The 13,344-nt window shown below is 39.8% G+C and overlaps 1 protein-coding gene across 2 annotated transcripts in view; it reads right to left on the bottom strand.

Moving 5' to 3' along the window:
- The window catches only part of ATG7 (autophagy related 7), a 233,792-nt gene extending 225,032 nt beyond the window's left edge, over window positions 1–8,760 (bottom strand). For both annotated transcript variants that reach the window (XM_067543746.1, XM_067543747.1), the window contains exons 1-5: window positions 8,705–8,760; window positions 7,993–8,188; window positions 7,594–7,648; window positions 5,780–5,897; window positions 2,202–2,279 (exon numbers count right to left, since the gene is read on the bottom strand). In XM_067543746.1, the coding sequence (XP_067399847.1) occupies window positions 2,202–2,279; window positions 5,780–5,897; window positions 7,594–7,648; window positions 7,993–8,170 (429 nt within the window). In that variant the 5' untranslated portion in view covers window positions 8,171–8,188; window positions 8,705–8,760. The remainder of the gene's footprint in view (window positions 1–2,201; window positions 2,280–5,779; window positions 5,898–7,593; window positions 7,649–7,992; window positions 8,189–8,704) is intronic.
- Between the last annotated feature and the right edge of the window lie 4,584 nt (window positions 8,761–13,344).

The raw sequence follows: 13,344 nt of genomic DNA, 5'->3' as shown, positions 1-13,344 counted from the left end.
AGATTCCAACAATTTATTTTTTGAGCTATGCCAAATATATGAAAGACAGAAATATCAGACTTAAAAATTAAACATTACAACCCTCCTATTTTTAAACTATAGTGAAGAAAGTTCCTTGAAGTCCAATAAAACACAAGCAACCAGACATTTTAAAATGTATGTGCGTGTAATCTGAGAAGTAATACACAACAAATTTGTAATAGTTATAAAATAAAGGAAACTATGGCCCTAATCTTGCAAAAACATGCACACAAGCTAACTTCAGCAGGACTATATCTGTCCTTTAAATTCAGTGCATGCGTATGTTTTCAGGAGTGCTGTATTTGCACATGCTTAATTACGTGAGAGATGGCAGATAGAACCATGGAGAAAGTGCAGCAAGCAGTAAATTAACATACGGTGCTAACTGTTAAAAATACTAGGTTGAGATTTTCACAGCAGACTAGAGGATTTAGCCACACAGCTCCTATTAATCTCAATGGGAGTTGCAGGGCTAATACTTACTTGGCTTTGAAAACATCAACCTCTATTTATAATTACAACCCTGTTGCTCATTCTCCTCTGCCCCAGAAGACAAACAATTGTATCCAACTTAGTGGAGAAGGCTTAGTTTAGTGATCTAAACATCACAACACTTAGGATATTTGCAATGAAACATTCAAATTCCATCAGATCAATTCACCCTTCAAAGGTAGGTAAATGGAATACCATGCAACTTATTTTGTGTAAACCCTGGTCCAGTCTGCAAAAAGGTTCTGTCTGCTTTGCACGGACAATAAGAATCCTTTCCCATTTATTGTTTTAGGTATAGTTTTGGCCTGCTGCTCTGAATCAACATTTTCAATTATTATACCGTGTACTGTGAATAAGCAGACTAATGCTTTTAACCCCAGTGGTGGCTACATTTCAGTGCTGCATTGTGGGTCACAAAAGTGACACCATAGTCAAGGTTGTGCCTGAATTTTCATTTTGGCAGCAGTGACAAATTTATTTTAAAACTGTGTGTTTTGAATTGTCGGACTAATTTGAAATGTTTAGAATAGCTGATAAATTAATGTTTTGGGGCACTCTGAAGGACAGGAGTAGGAAGAGAGAAGGGAAAAAATCATCGTGAGTTTAGTTAAAACTATTCCAAAAAATGCCTTGTGATGATAAAAAAAATCTGGACTGTCCTACCTTTTCTTTAGATCCCTTTAAAAAAATAAAATCAAGCAGTCTAAGGTTTAGTGTGTGTAATTCTTCAGTATTTGTTGTCTGGGCCAATGTTTGTTAAAATATTTAACTTGTTGGACCTGAGCAATGTTAAGCAAAAGACCTTTCTAACCGAATGGATTGTGTGACAGTCAGAGCTGTCAATCTGTTGATGCAAGTGAGTAGGAGATGGCCATTAAGGTTTTGCAAGACAAGTTGGGTGAAGTTAGGGTAGGTTTTATTTTTCATTATTTGCTAGAGTGATGTTATGTATTTTTGCCGTACTGTCAGTTTGTGGTGTTCTGATGCAAACTTCACTGTTACTAAGCCCTGGTCTACCCTTACACTTACTCTGCGTAGCTTGCGTAACTCCCGTCGACTGCTGTGCTTCCCTTCTGCACGGCGTCTTCACTGCACTGCGCTACGTCACTTGAGGAGGTGGTTTACCAGTGTCGACTTCCTGATCGATCGAGCAGGTCTACACTGACTGCTCAATCGATCCAGAAAGATCGATCTGACGGTGGCAAAGTCGCTGCCATCAGCGACACACCAAGTTTGTGTTTGTATGCGGGTTGTGAATCGCTTTGGGATCCTTCGGTTGAAAGGCAAAATAAGAATATAAACTGTTATGCACTATTCAGCTGAATGAGCTACATTGTGATAAGAGTGTTTGTACCCCTGTGATGAAAGAGAAATGAAGGATATACTTTTAGCGCTTAAATTCTCACCTTCCCATTACTCCAGCAAACTTACTGCTCAGTGAATAAGTGAATCAAGCCTGTAGGTTATTTCATCAGTCTTGACTTTTATTGTCCTCACTGGACTAAGAAGTTTAATTGCCTTTATTTATTTTTATATATGGAATCAAAAACTTCTTTATAATTGTAGAGAAGCACATGATTTCTGAAACACAGTCTGGTAACTACAGTAATCATATTACTATTTTGCACTGACATGGTTATTATTTTTGTTTCACTATTCAGAGTATGGAATAAACTGCATTTACTTACTGCGAAAGTCAGCAGTAGGAATTTGTTCAAGAGCATGGGGTTTTCAAGTGCAGCCCCCGATTTTATTGCCTCCCATATCTGTCAGTGGACAAAAATTGCAAAAAAGCATAAAGAGAAGTTCATTCATCTTTCTGTCTTCCTTATATATTAAAAGATCAAAGCTAATCATAGAAATGTAGGGCTAGAATGGACCTCAAGAGGTCATCTACTCCATCCCCAAGGCAAGGCAGGCTTATGTAATATTCTCAGTAATTTAGGTGTGACTTTGCCCTACCTGATTCAGCCCATGTGCTAATAAATACTCACCCCATAAGCAGGCATTTAACCAAGGCTCTGGTTTGTGCCAGGATCTTGGGTATTACAAATGACAGTTCTACTATTAGAGGCTTGGAGTTTCACTGCCATTCTGCCAGGCAAGGTTCAGGAGCGCAAAGCTCATCCAGAAGTAGGTCTCCCATTTGACAAATACAGCCTATACCCACAGACATTTAGGCTTAAATTTTGAAGATTTTACATAGTTACACATAAAAATGATAACAACGAACAAGTTTTTTCCTATGACAGCCCCTCTGATGGGTGAACAATCACCACCTCCACAGCAAAGGACTGTTTGCTCTCCTAGATCTCTCATCCTTGAGGTATATAGGGACTGAAACTGACAAAAATCCCGTTGTTTGGATCACAAGTAAACGAAAAAGTTTAGAAGTGCAGACAGATGCATGCTGTGCACAGTTAGAAACAAACCCAAATGTGGCCTATTAGTTCATGTTAGCATTCATTTATTGTATGTTGTGTGATGTTATGATTAACTCATATAGGTATCATATATAATCCCTAAATAGATTTAAATTGTAGGTTCATAGAAGTACAAGACTGTTAAGTATTTAGAAGTGATAAGTATGCATTAAGTATCTAAGTAAAGCAGGCTGAAACGCAAGGTCTACAGGCTGGGGGCTGTAAGATGTCAGCTTAGCCATACTAGGCGATAGGCTTAAGAAATGCTTGACATAAGTAAGTGAAACCAAAGAATGACCCTATGCCACAAAATCATGAGAAAGATGTGCCAACAGATGATGTTGCAAAAAATTGACTGCAACGTACTGTTCGAAATCATGAGACACCATGTTGGAAAATTTTTCCAACACGTCCTGACCACAGAGTACATTTTGTGCATAGATGCTAATGAGAATAAAAGAAACTACAAACAACCTATGAAAAACAGGGCACCCCAATATTCTTGGGAGGCACAATACTGATACGCGAAAAGAGAGTGACACCTTCATGCACATTAGGTGTAGTCAGAATTAAGTGATAAGAGGGCACCCTCACTGAGTAAAACGAGTTACCATCGGGAAAACTCCAGCAGGAGCCATTCCTCTACTGATGATCAATTGGTGAGGAATCCATCAGACACTAGGAATATCTTTGAGGATGAGTATGACTATATTTGTGCCTGGGTGCTTGTAAGATTTATATATGCTTGGATAACCATAACTTTGCTTGTGACTTTAATAAAACTTGTAAGACTGACTAGCCATTCTACTTGTGAATGTGTGTTACTTCCTTGGTCTTTGTGTGTTCCTAGAGGCTCTAAATCTGAAACAAGTAACAGAGGTGACTTTCACTCTGTGGAGCTTGAAACTGTAGGGACCAGAGGCAAATCCATGGTGGTGTAATACAACATTACTAAATTCACTTTAAATAAAACAAAAGGCTACACAAGTCTGCTGAATATGTTGTTTGTGGGACAAAGAGCTGGGATTTTAAACAGTGCTGCAGCCTTGTCTGGAGGCCTGACAAGATTTTAACTATCAAGGGGTCACTAAGAAAAACCTATCATGGCTTTCTGTATTAGCATACTTTGAACCTCCAGCTATCTGTCAAGATATAGCCATAGCACGAGAACTCAAACTCGCCGAAAACAACCCAGAACTTCTCGTCCGGCAGGTTACAGATAACATACCCCAACAACACCTGAAATTGCAAAAAAACACTATGGACCACATGCAACCATCTCATGTCCCTGAATCCAGAAGGAAAAAGCAAGGAAGCAGGGGGAGGAGAAAAGAAAGCTGAAGTCAGCCCTTCAAGAGTCATTCTTAGGTAATCTGCACATTATTACTGACCCAACTGGTCGCCCTCCCAGTTTCAACCTGCCACATAGACTTTGGACCACACTGAAATGCATTTGAACAATGAACAAACCATGGAAGATGTGGCTACCTGATGCACAAGTGGAAAAATGAAAGACTCCCCTTTGTGTGACTATGGTGAGAACTTCCAAACCATCTAACATAATGCAGTTCCCCAAATATGGATTCAAAGGTGAACTGGATGATATTCACAATGTCACATAGGAGGCCTTGAAATGGCTTATGGGCCCACATCTACATCTATAAAATGTTGCTGTGCAGATGCCATAAGCACATGCAAGAGAGAGAGAGAGAGAGACACACACACACACACATGCACACACAAAGAAAAAGCCTAGGATAGGTTACATTTTTTGACTTCTCTATTTCTCTTTAAGAGGCACCATCAAGGTTAATGCATCAAATCTATCACATGGAAAAAGAACACAAGGTCACAACAAGAGGGAAAATAATTAATGACCCTGAATGAGAAGATGGGTGAAAACTCTACTATCCTGGCCTAGAGGCAACCTAATTATGGACTGTAGGGATGGGCAAAATAAGTAAATTCAAACAAACTTTTTTTTTTTTTTTAAATGTTTGTAAGTCTCTCAGCCACCTCACTATATTTAGCTACTTCTCATTCAAGTTATCTTCAAGCAGCAGACAACTGGACCATCCCCACTCCTCCCTTCCCAGTGGGACCAGCTGAAGGCCAAACTGAGTAACCTCTCTGTTGCTGCATCTCCTCAGTTGTCATGACATACTTCATACCATTACTTGTGACCTACAGTGCACTGTGAGAATCTGAATCACAAAAGCAAGCAGAAGCTGGTTTCTGGGTTTTATAAAAACGGTGCTCCCTGGAATGCAAGTAACTGGGCAAGTTGAAGACTGCTGCTAAGATTAGACAGATGTGAGGCAGGACTCAACACGGTGGTTACTGAGGCCTGGTCTACACTTACCGACGAATTCGGCAGCAGTCGACAGGAGATACGCAAGCTACACAGAGTAGCTTGCGTATCTTCTGTCAACTTCCTAAAGTCTGTTCTTCACGCCGTCGCCACCACACAAACGACGGGACATGCGTTCCCATAGATGCAGCAATACTCTTTTTCCGAGGATGGATTTATTAAGTCGATACCTGGATCGACTGAGGGGCTCTTCACTTCCGCTCAATCGATTTGAGGGTGGTGAATTTGCCATCATCAGTGAAGACATACCCTGAGTATCATCATCTAACTGCTGCTGTCTAGGGGTGATCAGAATCAAGCAAGAGACACCAAGATGCCTCCTCCAAAAGTATTTGCATCCCAAAGCTGGGGTTAGATAGGTCAGTGGGGGGATGATAGTCTCTCCAGTGCCTAGGACTCAAACTGCAAAGTAGTTCACTAGCATTCCCCAAATCCTATTTTCTCTGTAAATCTATTTAATTTTTAACCTCACCTCATTTGCTGCTTTTTCCAAAAGTGACTTCTTATCACAGGATTTGAAAGATTCAAATGTGTTGGTGTTATATAATGTTCCGACAGCAGGACAGCAATGTGCTGGGGTGGCAGCATTCCTAGACAGGAGACAAGAACACTCTTGGAACCATGTACTAGCATTTTTGTCAGAACTTTCATTAACAGTAACCATTAATCCCCAATGATGCAGAGTTTTCCAAGCAGGGTGGTGACTTTATATACATCAAAACATAACTAGGCAGAAGGTGAGTCAAGGACGGTTCCACTTGGAATGCATGCAGGCAGTTACAAAAACGTGCTTGCATTCATGGACAAATTAGACATACAACTCAGTAATTAGAATGACTTGATTTGATCAATTGAAGGCTTAAAAATGCAGAGCACTCCTCATGACACAAGGACAAATGCTGCTGTGGTACTGGAGACAGGAAAGAGCTTGAGAAGGTTTAGATTTTATACTTCTAACAAAGATTATGAAGATAGATTAAAACAAGAGACTGTCTAACAACGGGTTTTCCAAAGATACAGATTTGTCAAACATTATTTGATCTCTGTGAAGAGTTTACAGAGGATTTAGAGACTGCAAGACAAAGGAGCTTTGCTGTGTGTCAGGTCCCTAATTGACGTGAAGATACTTTGCCCCTGATTCAGTGAAGCACGTTTTAGTCAGTGCTTTATCAAATGGGAATCAGTTTAAGGACCTGCTTAAGTGTATTGCTGAATCAGGATCTTTTTAAATAAAATTACTACAATTATTCATCAAGGCCTGCAAGACATTGCTTGCCTGTTGCATTTTCCACACAATAATAGTTAATCACTGATTATCTCTAGAAGGTGAGGGAAGGTTCAAATGTATGATATTCAATAAGTGCAGAGTCTCTTGGGGAATCGCTGGGATAAATACAACTGTTTTCTTCTTTAAAAAATAAATTTTTTCTTTTAAATAAAAAAGTGATTCAGTTAAAAGTGGTAAGTTAAAACAAAAAGACATCCCAAAGTGAACATAAAATAACACAGGACGAAAGTTGAACAGTTAAAGTCAGAAAATCCAAAGGTTTTGTTACCTATAGCAACATTAACTAGACAATATTGCTTATAGATATTAGAGTGTTTTAGGCTGCACTGCAGCAAATACTTATAGCCTTGCTTCATTCTATGGATGTGAGTACTTCAATGATTTCCATAAGTGTAAAGTTGCACATATTCGCAGGACCAATGCCTTAGTGATTATCAGAAAAGGTAAATTACAAATATACAGGACATGCAACTTCCACAGAATTTAAAATCAGAAGGGATCATTTTGATCATCTAGTCTGAATTCCTGCATAAGTCAGGTCAGAGAATTCCACCCAGTAATTCCCTGAGTGGAAGGAATTCTTCTCCACTGCATAAGTGAGCACTTGGTTGTTGTAATATTGCCATAAGAACATTAAAATTGCCCTCACATCAAGGTACATGTAATTTTTCTTTTTCCACAATTTTCTTCCATTCCCGATGTTAAAGCAGTGTTTTCTGAGATGATTTTGTTCTGTTTCAATGTGAAATTTACAATCCCCTGCAGGCAATTAATTCCAGTAGTAAGTCCTATTTTTTTCGAATCATTGGTGAGGACAACTATGAAAATCACATTGAGATGTCCAAATGTGGGTAGATGAGAGTAGATCCTCATTAAATTCTGCTAATGCTCTTAGCAGATGCCCACTAAGCATATTCATAAGTGCCTTGTCAATCAGGTATAACTTTATTATTATCCACCAATTTTTTTTAAACTTTAAAATCACATAAGGTACTTACACATCAAAGGCACTAAACTCCAACGTTAAACGAGCTGGCAGACCAAAAGGATCACCTAGACAAAAACAAAGCTTATTTTTAATAATAGCAGCAGCAGCTGTGTCATAATAAAAACAACAGACCAAAACATACTTCCTGAATAAAGGGTCCAATCCTGCTCCCATTGAAATAAATATAAATAGGATAAGAATCTCTTGTTTTTCACAATCACAAATTATGCATCCATATATATACATGTATACACACACACACACAACTTGTATGCTCTTTTTTGTATCCCTCTTATTATGACTGTGGAAAATGTAGTACATATTGTACAAATCCTGAAAACAGATATTAAATAAGACAATAACAGAAGAAAATCTGATATGCTTAGTAAAAAGCTCAGTTTCTACCTACCATTATAGTAGTAGCCTTTGATACCTTTTGGAGTTTCATCTAATCTATACTCATTGAGTTTCTTCTGTGTCAGCTCATGCCAGAATCCCGCATCCAAGGCACTGGTGAAGGGAACAAACTGCAGCGTTGGGATTCCAGGGTCCAGGGGATTGTGTGTCTCACTACCAGCTGCTGCCATTATTTTATTCAATTAAGGCTGTTAAAAACAGACACAAAGTTCTATGAGAAGAGTCATGCCTGATAGCTGTTTACTGAGCTGAATGTGTGAGCTTTGGCTTTTAGAGGTTTATTTTAACAGTGTTTTGTTTTTCAAAGCCCACAGATATCACTTACAAACAACCAAAAAACAAATGTCAAAATCTTTAGTATACTAGCCCAAACCCTATATATACACATTCAGAGAGAGAAAGAGTGTGTCTGTGTGTGTGGGTCTCTCTCTCTCACACACACAACATTGTTTCAGTACTAGAGAGAAGCAAAGATAAAAACGGTTCTAGCTAAACCTAATAAACACCAAATTCAAGGGTGGCCAAAGCCCTTGGGGCCCAGTACACAGGGCCAGCCTTAGGTTGGGGTGGGCGACATGAGCGACGGCCCCAGAGGGCGCCGGGCCCGACATCACCGTGGGCGGGGGGGGGGTAGGGAGCGGGGGGGGGGGGGTCCATCACGAGACTGTCACAATAACACCCCCGGTTCCGCCAGTCCCGTTCACCTCACAGCTGCGGTCTGCCTCCGGCTCCGCTCCGCCACCATCCTCTGCTCTGCACCGCACCGCCCCCAGCTCCGCCTCCAGCCCCGCCCCGCCCCCATCCCCCAGCTCCGCCTCCAGCCCCGCGCCGACCCCAACCCCTGCACCGCTCCGCCCCCATCCCCCAGCTCCGCCCCCGCCGGCACCTCCGCTCCGCCTCCAGCGCAGGTCCGCCTCCCATCCCCCAGTTCCGCCAGGCACCTCCGCTCCTCCCCCGCCCAGCCCCACCCACCTCCCAGGTCCCGCCCCGGGCGCCATTTTAGGTAAGTTCTGAAGTGCCGCCCGCGCTGGCTGGGGGCGGGGCCCTTCTAGAAGCTAACTCGTTTTTCCCGGACTAGTTCGAGTAGCGGGCGGCGGCCGGGAACACGCCGAGAGTTCCTTTTTGCCATTGGCTTCTGCTGTTGCCGTGAGTTCCTAGGCGTGAGTCAGCTAGAGACGGGTCCAGCCCAAAGCAAAAGACAACAGAGCTGTGCCAGAAGGGAGCGTGGCATAAGAACTAAACTGATCAGGCACGCAAAGAGCCAGCCTGCAGCAGCCGCAGCCCCACATGACCACCAACGCTGGAGACGGCATAGCGAGCAGGCCTGAGGCAACTGAAGTTCTCCAAATCACCCCATGAAACCTCGCCTCAAAGAGTTTGGCCAACGCCGAAGAGTGAATGCTGAAATACATTTGATTTGGGTGGGGAGGAAACACTCTGCAATGGAATAGCTCTTTGATTAATGTGTTTCAGCATTTTGTCTTACATGAGTGATCTAAATTAATAATAATAAAAAAAAAATTACGAATAGCCAGTCAGAAAAAGCTGAATGTGCATCCTTCATTCATTTGTGCATAAGATAATCAGGAAAGAATTTTTTTTCTGACTGCGGCAATGGAAGACATCAAATTGGAGTTACACAGTACAGGATGTTTGTATTTTAGAAGATATTCGTCCACTTTCAGTTGGCACATATTTAAAATTTTGTAAAAATGAACTTTCATAAAAGCAAAACCCTAATGATCCAGAATTTTACAATAATCCCAGTGAAAACAATGCTTAGTAAACAAAGAAACATGGTTTCAAACTCTGCAGCAGAAAGTTTACAAAACCTCGAAGTGAAGCAATCTTTAGAGGAAAAGAAATGTAAAACTGACCTTCAGTTTCATATTCCAAGCTGTGAGAAATGCAAATTCTAAGCTAAGTGCTCAAATAATGACAAATAAAATGGATTTTCAATACACTTTCATTTGCAATTATGGCATTGTATATAGTATAGGTGAAGAAATGTACTTAAAACATTCAATTTTCAAAACTGACATCTCTAATCTGCTTCTGGGTATCAACTGAAAGCTAATCTAGACCAAAAAATAAACTAAAGAATTATGCCATCGGAACTCAACTGCCAGTGTTTGGTTTTACTATTATACTATCTTATTTTTACATATTTCTCTTCCTCATGTTTTTAGCTGAAAGCCCCACACCAACAAGAAGGGAAACTGAATAACAATATACAGAGTTAAAAGTTAAACTGATTGAACAATAAGATGTTGTCAAATACCCAACATAAACAAACTGCAAAAAAAATCTTTTATTCCTCTAATCTCTTTCACTGGCTGTATTTTTAGGGTATATTTGTAATGAGTGTGTAAAATATTTACAGGCAGAAGTGCACTTTTAAAGTTGATAGTGTTCTTTTAAATGCAGAGAAAAGGTGGGCATGGTAATATTACCTCACCCACCTTGTCTCTAATATCCTGGGACCATTATGGCTACAACAACATAGCATACAAACTTTAAATACAGTCAGCTATCCCACTCCCCCAGTTCTTCCTACCTACAGTGCAATGTTAACTCCCCATGACTAAAGCAGATCAAGAAACAGAATTTTTCTCTTCTATAGAATTTTGACATTTCCAAATTCGCTTTCATTACAAATCATAATGGAAAGTGAAAGTAGCAAATTAAAAATTTGAAGTAGTTAAGAATCGTGAATGTTGAAATGAAAACACTTTTTTTTTTAAATGTTGATTTGAAATAAAACATTTCATTTTCAGTCTCCTGATTGTAAAAATAAAAAGTTGTCAAAATCAAAACTTTCTGAATGGAAAATGTTTTGTATGAAAACTTTCAGCTAGCTCTAGCTATGACCAATTATCACATTTACATTACCACAGTAGTCACTATTTTCCAATTTAATTTAGGTTCTCCTAAATACCTACTTCCATCTGAATCTCATCTAGATTGTACTTTTATAGCCTAATCTTCTTTCTTCTGCTTTTACAGAATTTCCAGGCAAATTGCTTTATTACTATTTTTATAGTTTTTCCCATTATAAATAGGACCTGAAAAATGCATTTATTACTAGTAAATAGTCATCCTCCCCTCCTGAGAATAGGAATCAAAGCCACCCAATTTGTCAAGAAATATGCATCCTGACATTACTGGGGTTCCTATTGTTTTGTTTTTTGAGAGTAAAGGGATGCTGATCACATAAGTCTCATATGCAGATGTGATACCAGCAGGCTAGATGCCAGATCTTGTCTAGGCTTCATGCCTTAGCTAAGAACTGACAACCACGTAGCTGGAGACCAGACAAGGTCACCTGTATGTTAGTTTTGCTCAAAAGAATGTATAAGAATGTATTTAGTGTTTACTATGAAATGCTTATAAGTTGCTGCATACATTAATCTTACTTACAATGTTTATATTCCATGTTATAAAAATATGTAAATTTTGCGTTATAATTTGAAAATGGTTGCTCTGAACTTGTGAGCACAGGCATGGGAATCGCTTCCCCTCCCCCACATACAGAAGGACTAGAAAAATCCGATGGGCCATCAAGGATCTTCACAATACAAAGAATTGGTTAATGGCCCTATTATACCTTGGAAATGCAATGTGCAAGGAAGCTAATCTTGTGGGCTTGGAAGCTAAATGAAGGAAATAAAACAGAGTCACAGGAAAATCTTCCATCTCTTTCTTTCCTGTTTGAACTCTGACAAGGTCAGAGACTCCAAACTGAGGCAGAGATCCCCAGGGATTACCCTGGGTATGCCCCGAGACACTTTGAATTGACAGATCATTACAACTCTGTCAGTCTTAGGATTTAGATAACTCATTTGTGTGTATATGTTTGCTTGCTTTAACCTGTAAATAATGTTCATTTCTTTTTCCTAGTTAATATACTTTTAGATAGTTTATTACAGGATTGGCTACAGGTGTTGTCTTTGGTGTAAGATCTAGGGTACCAACTGATCTTAAGTACGTGACTGGTCTCTTGGGACTGGAAGCAACCTGAATGTGGTGTGAGTTTTGGCAAAAATGATCACTAAATCCAGTTTGTCTGGGTGGCAAGATAGACTGAAGAGTCTGAGGGGACTGTCTATGGGTCTGTCTTCACTGATGGCGGCAAATTCACTACTGTCAGATCGATTTATCCGGATTGATTGAGCGGAAGTGAAGACCCACTCAATCAATCTTGAAGTTGATTCAATAAAACTACCTCCAAAAAAAGCGTAGCATTGTGTCGACAGGTACACATTTCCCATCGGCACAGCAGAGTGGAGACGGTGTGTAGGAGAGGATTTAGGAAGTCAACATAAGTTACGCAAGCTGCTCTTTGTAGCTTGCGTAACTCCTGTCAACTGCTGCCGAATTTCCCCATAAGTATAGACCAGGCCTATGACTCCATAGTAAGACTGTTAGAATGATCCAGGAATTCAGATTTGTTACAGCCTTGGTGAAATCTATTTATAAAATACAGCACCAGTTTGGGGTGTCTCCCCTGTTTTTGACAGTCTGCCCTGATGTAGGCACTCACAGTTGTAAGCCATTCTAGACAGTGTGACAACAGATTATATGTGTTTCTATAAAACCTCAATTTTTGTTGAAAAGCAGTAAGATTTTGGCAACATTTCTGGCTACAAAGTCAGAGCAATGTTTCTGCAAGCATCAAGACCTAGGTACTGAGATAAATATTGGATTGGCTTAAATAGCTAAAAGCAGTTGGACAAAATCTCATGAAGGATTTGCTCTGTTAGGAATTATTAAGTAGGTCGGATAATTGTCTAGATCAAAAAATTAATTATCTCACAAATAATTCCTATACATAAAGATTTTTTAAAAGCAATTAAATGTGAGGTTTTTCCCTTTTTTGTGGCCTGGGGAAAAACGAAACTTAAAATGGCAAAGTTACATATACTGCTGGATCTCAAGCTCTCTCGAATGCCATTTCATTTATCTTTGGTGCTACAGTTACATTTTCCCATATGACACTTCTTGCCAAAGGTAAAAAGAGACCTTGAAGATCCTTTGCTGAACATATCAGATTCAAAACCAGATACTACAGATTTTAACCCAATACATATACACTCTTAGAAAACATGGCTAGCGGTATTCCATATAACACCAACAAAAAAAATCTTAGTTATGTACAAACGTTACATAAGAGATGTTTTATAGCTCCAGGCTCTGCTATATTCTTCTGTCTTCAGATTGTAGATCTGCTGCCATTCCAGGGTTGTACTCCCCAATTTTACTGAAACCATCTCTCTCAATTCTTGTCCAGATCCTACTCCTGCACTTTCCCTCATCTTTCCTGGAATCCTTCTCCTGAAAAGCT

The sequence above is a fragment of the Emydura macquarii genome, unplaced genomic scaffold, assembly GCF_026122565.2.
Source record: "Emydura macquarii macquarii isolate MOO-44397 ecotype Brisbane River unplaced genomic scaffold, CSIRO-AGI_Emac_v2 contig_968, whole genome shotgun sequence".
NCBI lineage: Eukaryota > Metazoa > Chordata > Testudines > Chelidae > Emydura > Emydura macquarii.
Note: the sequence above shows the minus strand (reverse complement) of the source record. Positions and strands in the feature narration are given on the sequence as shown.